The sequence below is a fragment of the Trypanosoma rangeli genome (assembly GCF_003719475.1).
Source record: "Trypanosoma rangeli strain AM80 chromosome Unknown Tra_15.4_contig_00005, whole genome shotgun sequence".
Lineage (NCBI taxonomy): Eukaryota > Euglenozoa > Kinetoplastea > Trypanosomatida > Trypanosomatidae > Trypanosoma > Trypanosoma rangeli.
In genome coordinates, this window is record NW_021705749.1 from 85,889 (window position 1) to 98,934 (window position 13,046).

General features: G+C 50.9%; 7 protein-coding genes across 7 annotated transcripts, besides 13 other annotated features; all 7 read right to left on the reverse strand.

The window, feature by feature from the left end:
• Positions 1-124: 124 nt before the first annotated feature.
• Positions 125-164: a microsatellite.
• Positions 165-185: 21 nt separating this feature from the next.
• Positions 186-229: a sequence feature (A-rich).
• A 176-nt stretch (positions 230-405) lies between these two features.
• Positions 406-441: a microsatellite.
• Positions 442-546: 105 nt separating this feature from the next.
• TraAM80_00318 (putative protein phosphatase) lies at positions 547-2,862 on the reverse strand (the record flags this gene model as incomplete). The annotated part of the gene is made up of 1 exon (XM_029377401.1): positions 547-2,862. One exon carries the CDS (start codon positions 2,860-2,862, stop codon positions 547-549), a length of 2,316 nt encoding a protein of 771 aa, XP_029242773.1.
• Positions 2,863-2,882: 20 nt separating this feature from the next.
• Positions 2,883-2,957: a sequence feature (GA-rich).
• A 290-nt stretch (positions 2,958-3,247) lies between these two features.
• On the reverse strand, positions 3,248-5,026 carry TraAM80_00319 (ATP-dependent RNA helicase; the record flags this gene model as incomplete). The annotated part of the gene is made up of 1 exon (XM_029377402.1): positions 3,248-5,026. One exon carries the CDS (start codon positions 5,024-5,026, stop codon positions 3,248-3,250), a length of 1,779 nt encoding a protein of 592 aa, XP_029242774.1.
• A 331-nt stretch (positions 5,027-5,357) lies between these two features.
• Positions 5,358-6,734, reverse strand: TraAM80_00320 (putative WD40 repeat protein; the record flags this gene model as incomplete). Its single annotated transcript, XM_029377403.1, has 1 exon — positions 5,358-6,734. The coding sequence occupies one exon, from the start codon at positions 6,732-6,734 to the stop codon at positions 5,358-5,360; it is 1,377 nt and encodes a 458-aa protein (XP_029242775.1).
• Positions 6,735-6,818: 84 nt separating this feature from the next.
• Positions 6,819-6,855: a microsatellite.
• Positions 6,856-6,880: 25 nt separating this feature from the next.
• Positions 6,881-6,902: a microsatellite.
• Positions 6,903-7,125: 223 nt separating this feature from the next.
• Positions 7,126-7,515, reverse strand: TraAM80_00321 (uncharacterized protein; the record flags this gene model as incomplete). Its single annotated transcript, XM_029377404.1, has 1 exon — positions 7,126-7,515. One exon carries the CDS (start codon positions 7,513-7,515, stop codon positions 7,126-7,128), a length of 390 nt encoding a protein of 129 aa, XP_029242776.1.
• A 171-nt stretch (positions 7,516-7,686) lies between these two features.
• Positions 7,687-7,734: a sequence feature (A-rich).
• Positions 7,735-7,759: 25 nt separating this feature from the next.
• On the reverse strand, positions 7,760-8,491 carry TraAM80_00322 (transcription elongation factor; the record flags this gene model as incomplete). The annotated part of the gene is made up of 1 exon (XM_029377405.1): positions 7,760-8,491. One exon carries the CDS (start codon positions 8,489-8,491, stop codon positions 7,760-7,762), a length of 732 nt encoding a protein of 243 aa, XP_029242777.1.
• Positions 8,492-8,574: 83 nt separating this feature from the next.
• Positions 8,575-8,627: a sequence feature (A-rich).
• Positions 8,604-8,659: a microsatellite.
• Positions 8,660-8,943: 284 nt separating this feature from the next.
• Positions 8,944-9,603, reverse strand: TraAM80_00323 (transcription elongation factor; the record flags this gene model as incomplete). The annotated part of the gene is made up of 1 exon (XM_029377406.1): positions 8,944-9,603. The coding sequence occupies one exon, from the start codon at positions 9,601-9,603 to the stop codon at positions 8,944-8,946; it is 660 nt and encodes a 219-aa protein (XP_029242778.1).
• A 202-nt stretch (positions 9,604-9,805) lies between these two features.
• Positions 9,806-9,847: a sequence feature (A-rich).
• Positions 9,848-9,956: 109 nt separating this feature from the next.
• Positions 9,957-9,994: a sequence feature (A-rich).
• A 315-nt stretch (positions 9,995-10,309) lies between these two features.
• Positions 10,310-10,357: a microsatellite.
• A 124-nt stretch (positions 10,358-10,481) lies between these two features.
• Positions 10,482-10,502: a microsatellite.
• Positions 10,503-10,528: 26 nt separating this feature from the next.
• On the reverse strand, positions 10,529-12,907 carry TraAM80_00324 (serine/threonine-protein phosphatase 4 regulatory subunit 4; the record flags this gene model as incomplete). The annotated part of the gene is made up of 1 exon (XM_029377407.1): positions 10,529-12,907. The coding sequence occupies one exon, from the start codon at positions 12,905-12,907 to the stop codon at positions 10,529-10,531; it is 2,379 nt and encodes a 792-aa protein (XP_029242779.1).
• Between the last annotated feature and the right edge of the window lie 139 nt (positions 12,908-13,046).

Here is a 13,046-nt window from a genome sequence, read left to right on the forward strand (position 1 = left end):
GAGCACCGCCGCCGGCACACGCAAACAAACAAAGCGGCTGAGGGGGGCAAATTGAGGTGCGGCGAAGCCCCACCACCGGCGACCAAATCAAAGAGGAATAACAGCAGAAACAAACCCCCCAAAAATAAATATATATATATATATGTATATGTATATGTATATATCAAGCATTGAGTAGTCAAAGTAAAAAACAAAAAACAAAATTGAAAATGAAAACAAAAATAAAAATTGTGAGGATTCACGTAATACACTTTAAGACGCACCGAGAACCATTTTTATTTTATTTTATTTTTATTCACAAAAGTATGTATTATCTTCAGTGCAGTAGCGCATCATCGCTCAATTTTCCCCCTCTTTGTTTGCCCGCCCACCGTACACCTACAACCACATGAAAGAATAACGTCAATACATAATACATACATACATACATACATACATACAACAACAACAGCAAAAAAGTGAGGGGGGAACAGAAAAGTGGTCTACCAGCGTGCGTGCACTGCGGCGTTATCCTAATCACACCCCGCACGTCCCCACATCCCGCTTCTACCCAACCCTCACGATCGAGGATCCCACGTAGGACGGCACCGGCGGTTTGTCCTTGAACTTATCTGTGGTACTGCAGAGACTTTCAACGAGTGAGCCGGAACTCCACATGCCAGGCTCTGCAGGCTTCCACCAGGGTTGAGACGTGCTCCCTGCGGCACGACTTACAACAGTGCGACACCATGAGACGGGGTGCACCTCTTTATTCAGAATGAGACAGGCACCTGCACTGTTCGCGTCGCCCAAGTAGTTGCAGCAGGAGAAAAGTGTTATTACGCGGCCGGAGAAGCCCATCTCCAGTCCAGCCATTTTCTGCTGATGCGCACGGATCAGTAGTGTGAATCCCAAGCGCTGCATAAAGGATTCTAGTGCAGCCACAGAAAACTCGCGAATGGTGTTTTTATGATCCCCTCGCCCAATATTGCTGCGAAAGCCGTGGGCGTCAAACTGGACTTGGCAAGACGCCTGCCCTTCATTTTCCTGCTCACTTCGCATCAACATGGTGTCACTGGACACGGCAGACGACGCGGGATCGTTCCAGAGCAGCTCGCGCGCAAGACGACGGTACCGCGCTGTAAGTTCGTCATCATTACTCTCCGGCATCACACAGCGAAAGCGAAATTCGCTCACTTCACTCGATGTAGCGTTCATAAGAAACTGTAGGAAGTCTTCGTGCGGAATGCTGTCATCGTATGTTGACGTTACACTTGCGGGAGACAAAATTCCGTGTGTTTCCTTCCCTTTCTTCCCCAATTTCTGCCCCTCATGCATCTGCTGCCCTTCCTGTGGTGGCTCCTTCTCGCGTCCACTGACATCACAACAGTCTGCGTTGGTGCACAGCAGCGGAATACCCCCGTGACACGCAAAGATCGTATCGTCTATGATCGCCATTAGGGGAAGCGTTGCGAAGACGTCATTTACGCGTCTCCAAAACATCTCGCCATCGTCGTTGCCAAAAAAGTTACAACACTTTTTGCGGAAGGAGGAATCACCAAATGTTTCAATGTCCCCATTCACATTTTCATCCTCGTGGTTACCACGCAAAATGATGACAGTCTCTGGGCAAAGCGCTTGCCAGGCAAGCAAATACAAGACGACCTCCACGTCATGCAAGCCACGATCCACGTAGTCGCCCAGAAAAAGCACTGGCGTTGTCATGAGGGACCAGTGACGAAATGGCACCACATTGTCGGCAATAAACTTTAGATCAGCAAAGCTACCGTGAATATCACCGCAGCAGAGAATGGGCGACTTACACCGAATCGTTAACGGTGACATTAGCATGAAAACAATTGCATGCTCTGCCAGTAGCAAAAAGTGTTCAAGTAACATTTTTTTGGTACGTTGCGGAAATTGCATGAATGTGCACTCTTGTGAGTCGTAGGCACCATCAATGCATTCCAACACGCTTGACGCCGCGGAACGCACCGGTGTCTCAAAGCGCATGTAGCGAACGCATTTCAACATATCGTAACCGTGGCATGTCACATAAGGATCAATCGCTTTGGGCCTACACTTGACTGTCGTTTCTCTGTGTGTGGACTCCGACGATTGGTCAAGGTCTGACCCAGTAAGAGTACTTTGCCCCATAACAGTGTGCAGTGTGACGCGCTCCTCCCTCACCTCCACCACAAAAGGCACGATGACATGCGGGGATGGTGGCAGCGGGGGATCCGTCTTGCTCAAATATGGCGGTGCGGCATGTGTGAGAGCTGATCCTGCAGAATCGGTTGAGAACCAGTCAGGAGTTTTCCCGGCGCCCCGTGGTGGTTCCGAGTCATACGACGTCAACACTGGCCGCGCATCGCCTTTATCAGACGGCGCTGTGATATGCACCGGGCGTTTTGATCGAGGAGACTTCACCTTTTCAACTTTAGCACCCAACGACCGAGAAGGCAACAATAATGCCGAGGCAATGCGACCTTTCACAGGGGACCCAGGAGTCGGCGGAGTTGAGGTTATCCCCGGCACCGGCCTCTCCACTGGAAGGGTGGCAGGTGTGAAGAAACGGAAAGTCGTTTGGGGGGTCAGTTTGCAAAAAGAGAGGTAAGCGCCGGGAAAAATCCGTATCTGTTGACGGTGTCGCACAACTTGAATGCCGCCGACGTACACGTACAGTAGGCGGGGAATGATGTTGAGCAGCAACTCCCCCTCCTCAGTGCAAGACAAGCAGGCAAAGACGGGGTCACGTAAAGTGCCGGTAATTAAATCGATGATATGCGGTTTCGGCAAAGGCACAACGACGTCACATGCCGCGCCAGGTCCGATACACAGCTCGCAGCCATTCTCGATAACAACCCAGTTTTTGTTCCACATGCAGCGTCCTCACAAATCCCAGAATGAAACTAGAAGAAAGCAGGCAAGAGAGAGAGAGAAAAAAAAGAGAGGGAAGGAGAGAGAAAGCAAAAAAGGACATTTTTTTTTGATAAAATTAGGTGAGAGTGAAGAAGAATTAACAAGGCGTTGCCCCACAAAAAGCAACGAAGAGGGTGAGAAAGCAAGGAGGAAAAAACCACACGGGCCGTAGTAGAAAAATAAACGTTCATTAATAGCGTAATTTGTTGCATGAAGAGCTGGGCCTCAACGGGCCCCTCGCCGACGCACGGACACACAGAGAAACGCACCCATGCGCTGACGCGTCTGAAATGAGGAGCAGGTGTGAAAGTGGTCAGTAATGATATTTACGTTACGATGGGGAATGTTACAGCCTTCGCTTCTTTGCGACCCCCATCTTCACGGCGCTGGCGACGCGGCTGAGCGGATCCCGTGATTTTGTTCTTGCTTGCTGAGGAGCGGATGACGATCTCGATGAAGTACGTGCACGGACACGTTTGCGGTAATTCTCTGCGGAGTCCGCTCCCTCAATGTGCATGTAATGTGGGACGTCCAGTAAAGCTGGGTCACACCTGGTCGTCTTCTTGGAGCGGGACAAAATGCGCTGAAGCACAGTGTCATCCTTCTGAGTTATGTGACTTTTAAGGTAGGCACTGCGCGTGAGTTCGGCGGCCACGGCGGAAATGCGTTGACGGCGGGTAAACGATCTCGTAATCGTGAAGAGCACATTGTCTACTCGGTACTGAAGCTTTGCCGCCTCCTGCCGGTGAAGTTGCTTAAAAGGCTCAAACGCATCATGTGTGGCCCGCAAGTACTCGCGCAGCTGCCGGGTCACCTTCTGAGCCTGCTGGCGCGAAAACAGTGTGATTGCCATCCCGCTCTTACCGGCCCTACCGGCGCGCCCAACGCGGTGGGTGTACCGAGAGAAGGCCGAAGTCGTTGGATGCGCTATGCCGTCGAAGAGGATGACGTTGCGTACGTCTGAGAAGTCAATTCCCCGTTGCAACGCACCCACATTTTTGTCATTCGCGTTCTTCCCTTTCCTACTGGGCGTCAGCGTGGGCTCCCCCGTTGTTCCCAGCACAGTGTCCTGCAGGACGTCGACACTTTCCAAGGTCCCGTCGGTGCAAACCAGCGTTCCGACAGACCCAACCTGAAAGCGATGAAGCGTGTCCACACGGACATTGAGCGGCAGGTTAGAATCGTAGACAAGCGCCTCAACCCCCAACTGAGCCAAAAAACTTTGAACTTTGTACGTCGTCTCCTCCTCGTTCACAAAGATGAGGGTCTTGCCTTTAATGTGACCAAGACGGTACAGCGCGTATAACAGTGTGTGCTGGTGGCACTCATCAGTGGCCACAAGGTAGTAGTGCTGTAGCCTCTCCTCGGCATTCATTCCTCGTGTTACGGTACGAGACTCTACAACAATCTTTTCGCCTTCGGATGGGGTCGTCTCGTCTTCGTCTCCTGTGTTCAGCGTGACAGTAACAGGGCTGTGGAGCAGCTGGCTTTTAATGTTCACCACCCCATCTGTCAAGGTCGCGGATGCAAGAATCGTCTGCACCGAGGGCGGTAAAACGGACTGCACGGCGCGCAGTGAACCCTCGGCAATCGACATGACCAAATCCACCTCGTCGATGACAACGCAGCGAAGCGAGGCCAGGTCTTCTGCGGTTACCGCTCCACTGCGGCAGTGTTTGCCTAACAATGCGGCGGTGGTAACAAGAATAGGGGCGGAGGCTACGCGGGCCCTTGTAACGGCTCCGCGGGAGGTCAAGTTGTCCACCACAATTCTCGGTCGCACATATTTTGCCAGGACGTTAACCACCTCAACGGTTTGCCCGCATAGTTCGACGGATGGCAGCAGGATGAGGGCTACAGGATTTTTTGCACTGCGTCGGTTGCGCATCTGCTCCGCCTCAGTGATGATGCGTTGCAAGATGGGGATAACGAAGGCACCCGTCTTGCCACTGCCAGTGCGAGACTGAATTGCCAAGTCACGCCCCTTTAAAGCCAGCGGGATGCAGGCGCTCTGCACAGGAGTGGGCGACTTCCACTTAGCACACCTGATCGCCTCCAAAATGCGACTGTCCAGTGCCAACTCCGGCCACGCCGTGCAAATGACGTTCAACTGGCTGCCGCTCATTGAATCCCCCGTGCCTTGCTTCCGTTGTTCTTTCCTTCGCGGCTGCTGGTCTTGAGCCCTCCCCCGTTTTCTTCACTTGGAGTTGTTGGCTTTAAAGCTTCCGCGTTCTTCCTGAGCGGAGTCCAGACGACACTTCCATGAGGGGCAGCAGGAAAAACCAAGAGACAAGAGTGGCATATTTTTTTTTTTAGTTGTGCGGAGAGGGTGGTTGTTCAGCTCCTCACCACACAGAGAGAGAGAGGCAGAAAGGAACATATATAAATAAAATAAAAAAATGGGTGGAGTGTGCACCGTTGTCTATGCATGCAGATGCAGCAAATCCTTTACTTCTTCACGAGACAAAAAACATGTCCCGAGGCCTCCAAAGCATTAAGCTGTTGCTGTCCACAGAAAGCAAGTGCCCCTCAAATCCTTCCTGCCAATTCCATGAGAGATCTGTCACGTTTTCGGTGTGGCCCGCGTGTTTGAACAGCAACCGATTCGACGTCGCGTTATAAATGCAGCACTTCCCATCACCGCCGCCGCTGCTGAAGAGATGGCGCGAGTGCGGGCACCACTGAACCACAGACACGGGCCCATCATGCATGCGGCCAATGGTCACCGCATCGGCGCTTTTGCGAAGGTCGTAGTAAAGGACCTCACCATTCTCTGCACCAAGCAACAAGGAAGTACCATCGAGTGGCGACACAGAAAGCGATGTAACTCCACATGGCAGTGAAAACAGCTCCAGTAGATCCGGTGTCCTCACATCACCATAAAAAACGGGACCAGAGTCACATGACACCGCGAATACGTGGGGCTCCTTCCAAGAAAAGGCAACCTCACTAACCCGAGTCTCACTATCCTCTAGACTATACGTATGCGACGGCGCGAGCGTGCGAGCATCATCCTTCGACATGTTTGCCACGTGCCAGTAGCACACGAGTCCGGTGGAACCTGACAGTAGTGTCCCATCGGAGGTAACGCTCCAGTCAAGCGTCTCACATGGACCATTTCCACCCAAAAGTTTAAGTAGATGTTGGCCTTCCCCTCTCCGCTTGTCCCACCTATCCTGTTCCGCCACCACCGCATTCAAAGTCCGCATTCGCTTGTGGTACGTTGTGCGTTCCTCGTCGGTGGGATTTGCACTAAGTTCATTGGGTGGTAGCGGGGCGCGGGGTCGGGGCGGGTCATTGGGAAACTTGTTTAGCGAAATACGCGACCAGTCAAAGATGTACGCATTGCCGTCACTAGAACCGGACGCAATGATGAGCGGGTTGGCGTGCATGTATCGTGCCACCAATGGATCACCATCGTGTAACATGCGCCGCTCAACTTGTATGCCCACTTGGCCGGGGGCCATCCCGTAGCCTCCAACCTCGCCCGTTGCGTCATTATAAGTCTCATACGTGCGATCAAGCAGTTCAGCCGTGTTTGGTGTGGTGACAGACAACAGCTGAATGTACGGCTGCTCTAAGCCACCCGTTCGGGAGCAACACAACACGGTCTGCGTGGCCAAGTCCATTTTCGCGGTCATGTACGGCATCAGTCGAGCAGAAGGACTTTCCCACACAAGATCAATGTGAACGAGGTGCTGATACAAATCACGTACGTGCTTGCGCCACGTGCAGAACTCCCTCTTTTCTTGGTACGGAACCCCACTCGTCTGCAGGGAGCTTGCCGAAGAAGCTTCCGAGAGAGAAGCCACCGGACTCACCTGCAGTGCCATTCTGTCGTCCATGGACAGCGTGAGCTTTTAAAAATGTTCCACAGAAGCCGAGCCATGGACCGGAGCAACAACAACAAAAAGCATAAGAAATAAAAAACACGTGAATAAATAAAAAAATAAAGTGTTATCCATACAACAAAACGAGCATATACATATATATATATATATGAGCAACCGAGACACGTGAGCAAACCACGTGCGTACGACAAGTGAATGACACAACAAATGAACGCACGCCTGCTGGGGTGTGCCCGTAGTAAAAAAAAAAAGAAGAAGAGAAGGTAATAGTTTAACGGTATCTTTCCACAATACAAGTTTCGATAGCAGGAGTGTACACATAAACTACATATTAAATATATATACACTCACGCAACGCTCAAACACATGGCCCTCAGCTCTGGCCCTTTGGCACTGGGGCACCGCCTGTGTGTTGGCGGAGCAGCTCTTGACAGCGGCGCAGTTCCTCCTCCAAGCAGTTGATGTACCCTTCGTAGTTCTGGATCAGTGCGCTGTGCCCGGCATGCGACTCCTGCTCAAGGAATGAGTTGCGCTGAAGCACATCCCAAAGTCGCCGCTGCAGCTCACCAATAAGACGATCCGCTGCCCCTGCGTTTCCAAAATATGGTGCCAAAATGTCTTTCGGTAAACCAGCAGCGACAAAGTGCGGGTCAACCTCAAGGTTGCGTTGCATATTCTCATTACCCGCCTGCCCTCGCCCAACCTCTTCCTGAGCTTGGGCCAAGTTTAGCTTTAGCTCCTCAACCGTTTCGGCAGTCTCCATCCCTCAGACGAATTCTACGGAAACAAAATAATCACAAAAAGAGGCGGAAAAAAAAAACGAACAACAACAACATGTATCCATGTGCGCACACAAGGAGTGAAGAACGACCAATGAGGCCGGAGGGCGCAGAAACAACTCACGCGCATACTCACATATATGTTTCCCTCTGATGCGAAAACCAAACCGCAACAAGAAGCAGAAGTAAAGGCAAAAGGAAAAATTGGGAGGCAGCTAAAGCTTTCCCTCAATATCGCCTCCACTTATGTTCGCAAACATTGCAGACACAGAATACGGTCATGGGTTCATCTGCGGAGCGTGTTTGCTTCTGTGTCCATGAACAATCCCTCGCCTTACATGAAGGACACGGAAAAAGCGTCGATTTAGTGGTTATAGCCCGCCGTATTTCAGTTAGGTCGGTGTCTTTGCTTCGCTCCAAAAACTCTGCCTCTTGGTTCCTCTTCGCCTCAGGGTTTAGTAAATCTCGCTCTGACATGCGCACCAGCACCTCCACAGGCAGTCGCCCCTCAATAATGTCCTCCCGCAGTTTGATATTCTTTGCATCCCGTAAGTTTACCAACAGCACGCGGAAGCCGTCTGCTGCCGCGGAACGATCCCCGGGAATTGCAGCTGCAATTCGCAACGCCACTGCATTGATTATTGACTCCTCATCCTTTGCCCGTCCCTGCATGAGGGCACCGCCAATCAGGGAGCTCCACTTGGCGGTGCGGCTGCAGCCCTGAACTCCCCTAATGAGCGGCTGCCCAGTTGGTGTGCCAGGGGTGGTGTTCTGTGTGCTGTGGCCGACAGAGCCGATGGGCGAACCCATGGCTGATTTCCGCGCCAACGGCAGCGGGGTTTTGGGACTAACACGCGCGGTGTTCTCCAAGGAGACCTCTTTTGGCGCAATACCGGAGGTGATTGGAGGAGGACGTGGCCGCTTGACCCCTACCATTTCGACTGTGTGCTCCTCGGACATGGTTTCCACGGACCTCAGCCCGCGGCGCCGTGGGACCCCACTGAGGCAACAAGAAGCACAGCCATGCACAATTACGCAAATTAAAAGGAAAAGAAAAAAAACAGGAGATAAGAACAAAAGGAAGAAGACAAACAAACATAATACCAACACAAACATACCAAACCAACACTTGTTTCTCATCTACAGCAGCAATACGCCCAGAAAAAAACTTAACCCCTCTCGATCCAAATATACAGCCACAAGAAAGCACACTCACCTATCCCTTGCTTTTTTTTTTTCTCTCTCTCTCTATATATATATACGCCCAGACAACAAACACATTGTATACAAGTTCCTTCCTCCAGATCCTCCTTTTTTTTTTTTCATTGCTGTTTTGCCCCACTTATGTTGGGGAAGTAAATTATGATAAATGTAACATTGCAGCTTCAATTACCACCGCCGGTTGTTTACACCTACCGCCAAAAGGCATGAGAACAGGCACAGCAGGTCAAGAGATTGGGCGTCGCATCGTCACCAGCCCACTTCTGCTTGTCTGCTTGGCGCTGTCGCAGAATGCACTCTTGGCCACCGCAGGCGGGACACGTGTAGATGGACGTCACCACTGAGGTGAGCTGCTCGACAAACAGAACTGTCTTTTGTTGCAACGCCGTTAATCGCTGCTTCTCCCATTTCCCTCTCAGGTTGGGGTTCACAAGTTCAGTCTCCCGCATTGACGCGAGCACTGTGGGAGGGAGGCTGCCATCCAATACGGCTTGGCGGAGAGCACTATTCTCGGGGTCAGAGAGATGATGCACAACGAGGGCCGCTGCGTGCACGTGATCAGTTTGCTGTCGAATTGCCGACACAAGACCATCCAGGAGGGCAGTCGGTACTCCCGTCCCCCTGGCCTCCATTTGAAGCAACTCCTCCAGTCGCTGACGAAGCCCAGGCCTCTTGCAATGCTTTGAAGAAGCCTCATCAAGTCGTTGCGTGGGCCGTTTGCGGCGACCGCGGCTTGTGGCTATAAATCGGAGGAATTCCGCGTTAATTAGGCCGTGCAAGTCGAAAGCAGTGCTTGTCGCACTCCAGTCGCTGCCGGAGTCGCACCAGGAGCTCTCAGCCGTGTCAGACATCAGTTCGCGGCGTCATGCAAGTGCACGAAAAGAGCAGCCCACAATGACAACAACAACGCCACTTGAGGAAATCGCAAAACAAAAAAGCAAAAACAAAAATATGAGACAAGACAAATCGTACATGAGAGGTAAGAAGAGTGAATTTATGAAAATCAAGAGAAAGCAGCACCGCACACTATTGACAATATAACACCTCAGGACGCAAAACCACAAATACAGACACATCAACGCATACACATACACAGAAACCTGCGTTCGCACAATCAACAAGGAGAATGAATACACCACATGCACTAAGCTTCATCGAAGCACGTACAGAGTCACCGGCACTCTGCTTTGCAGTGCCCGTGGATAAACAAAAAAGAAAAAAAACAACCAACAACAGAACACACAGACACACACTGTAACCTATTGCCTTAATGAAACAACCCCTGTGCCACCCCCAACGAAAAACATCAAAAAAGCGTATGCATCTCCCGTGATCTTCCACTTCTCTTATCAACAATAAGCACGCACGTGCATAGGCCATAAAATGCCAACTGCAACGTTGAAAAGAAAAAAAACAAAAGAAGAACATGGAAAAGTGGAAAGATAGAAATATGGAAGAACGCCACCGCCATTCTATCTGAATCACTAAGCCCTCACAAAGGCAGTTTCCCCATTCCCCACCCAACAACACTCCCTTCTAAGCATCCTTACAAAATTCATATATATGTAATATATATATGAATTTATACATATTACATATATATATGCTTGACCCTGTTAAAACAACACTTATTTTTTAATTCTGTGCAACATTTTTTCTTCTTTTTTTTCTTCCCCTCGTTTTTTCTAGTTCTCTCCAGTTTGCTTTATTTCCTCCTTGCTTTGTTGTGTATATATATATATATATATATGCGTGTATTGATCTTCGTACTTATTTTTATCGCTGCGCTCTCCTATGGTATGCGGCACCTCCAAGGCTTGGTAGCTGCATCTTGGGCATTGGGCGCCCGGGGTGGGTGGGCGCTGTATTGAGCGCTGTATTTTTTACAGGCCGCCGTCCCACGCCGCAGTTGCGCACCGCCTCCGCCTGTTCCTTCTCGCGCTCTGTTTTTAGCAAGTCACGCAGCTTGGAGCGGCGTTCTGCCTTATCGTACTCCTTCGCCACATCGAGCAGTTGCCCCTCCACCTGCTCGCGTCGTCTATCCTCCCTATTTTCCTCCTCAAATTTAATTTTTCCCCCGCCGCGCTTTAGTTCTCGGTCACGAAGCTCCATTATTTCTAATCCCGTATGTGTCACCGCTCGCACGTCAGCACTTTCATCCATCTGTAGCCGATACACCATGTCTTGGTACTCGTCAAGCACACTTCCGCTAGGCAAGACCTCTAGCACCTTACGCAAGGAAGGCAGTAAACGTGCAAGTTCCAGCCGTACCATATCCATTTGATCATGCTGGAGCTCAAAGCAGCACTCAAGCATCCTCTCACGAATAAAGCGGCGCGAGAACAAAGAGCATGCGGCACGCACAAAACGCAAATAATCTTTGCGTAGAATGCATGAAGAGCTATGGGCGTATTCGTTGTTTAACTTACTAAAAAACTGAACTTTGCTATTGACGTTGGAAAGGCTCGCCACAATCTTAATACATACCTCTGCACTTCTATCCTTCAGGCAAAATGCCCCATTTCTCCCATATTTTAGAACTAGGGGTAACATTTTTTCATACAACGTCGTCTCCTGAAATTCACCGTGGAACACGGAGAGCATTTTCAGCACATGGTCCATAATACGCCAGTCCCGCTCGGCGCGTGCAACAAGCTGTAGTAGTATATCTTCGGTACTGGAAAAAAACTCATTGCGGTCAGCCGGATTAAGCTGATGCACAAAGCACTCCAACAAAATCTGTGAGTGGGCTGAGAGGGCATTAAGAACACTCTTTTTCGGATCACTCAAAAGCCTCAAAAACGGCTTTCGAAGATACAGGGCTGCCTTGTCACCAAGAAGAGGAACTAATTCATGCAAACCGGCGGCTATGCTCCGTCGCACGGACTCACTCTGGTCGGTGGCGAGAGCCTCACAACATGGAGCCAGGTAAACAGGAAACACGGAAATAGACAGCGACGCAGTGACCGAGGGCAGGTTGTACGCACAGCGATACCGAGTCGAATCATCACCCTTCAAGGCGGCGTTCTGGTAAAACCCGGCAAACAAAGTGACGTCCTCGCTTGTCTGAATATCCGCCTTTATCTCCCAAAGAAATCGGCCAAACTCGCCAACAATGAGGCTGACAACCTCCTCCGGGGGATGCGAGATAAAGCTCTTGATGATGGGGTAGAGGTGCTCGCGGCGGTACGCGGGCCCAAAAAACTCCACCAAGTCAACTAAACAAGAAAATGCTGCCCGAGAGACGGTCTGGTCCTCATCGTTGAGAAGCTCAAAAAGCTCTTGCGCCACCTTTTGCTTGGCCATCTCAGCACCCAGGGCGCGTGCCACGATGCCTAACTGTTGACACATGCTTCGCCTCACTCCCACGTTGGTGTCCTGGCACAGTGCCAAAACCTTGTGCATCAGCTTTTGTTCTACAATGTCGCGCGGAAGGTGGCGGCAAACGCCTCCAATGAGTTCACAACTAAGCTCGCGCTGATCCTGTGGCTCAGCATACTCGGTCTTTTTAAGTGCAAGCGGCACCACGTCGTTGTCAAGTTGTTTAATGTTCAGATAATCGATGAAGGCTGGAAACAGTTTATTCCATGCTATTCGAACTTCCGCCGTTTTGACGCTTAGCATTGTGCTTGTCACCAGAAATAGCTCACGTGCCACACCATTGTTCAGCAGAGGTAGTACCTCCAGCAAGGCGCCCGGTGCAAAGCACTGCAATTCCGGTTCCTGTACCCACATACTGTCCACCACAATCATCAATAGCTGTGAGATGCTGGACATGTCTACACCGGCGAGGGTTTCCTTCAGACGCTGAAACAAGGACATCTTCTGACCCGTACTCCCATGGGCCATGATGTACCTTGCGGTGTCCTCCAGAGAAAGATTTCTCGCCTCCACATAGTTCTGCACCTCCTCCTCATTTTTCATGGATGCGCTGAGAGCATTGAGCTTGTCCAGCGCCGGCAACTCCCGGACAAGTGCGGTGGGATCCTCCTGTTCAGCGTCCGCCACTGCCGCATTGTTGCTCGCGTCAACAACAAACGATGAGCTTGAGAGGAGGCCTGAGGAGTTCTTTTTTCCCGCCCTTATCTTTGAGGTCAAAGGACTTGAAAACCCCAGAGCCTGCTGCCGCAGCTCAAATGCAGACTTGTATTCCATGAGGCACCGAACACTGCCAAACAAGCAATAACACACACAAAAAAAAAAGGAAGAGGAAGAAGAATGAAAAATTAGAGTTAAAACAACTTCATGCACGACCCCCCCCCCCCCGCCACTACGTCCACGCCACACACACGAC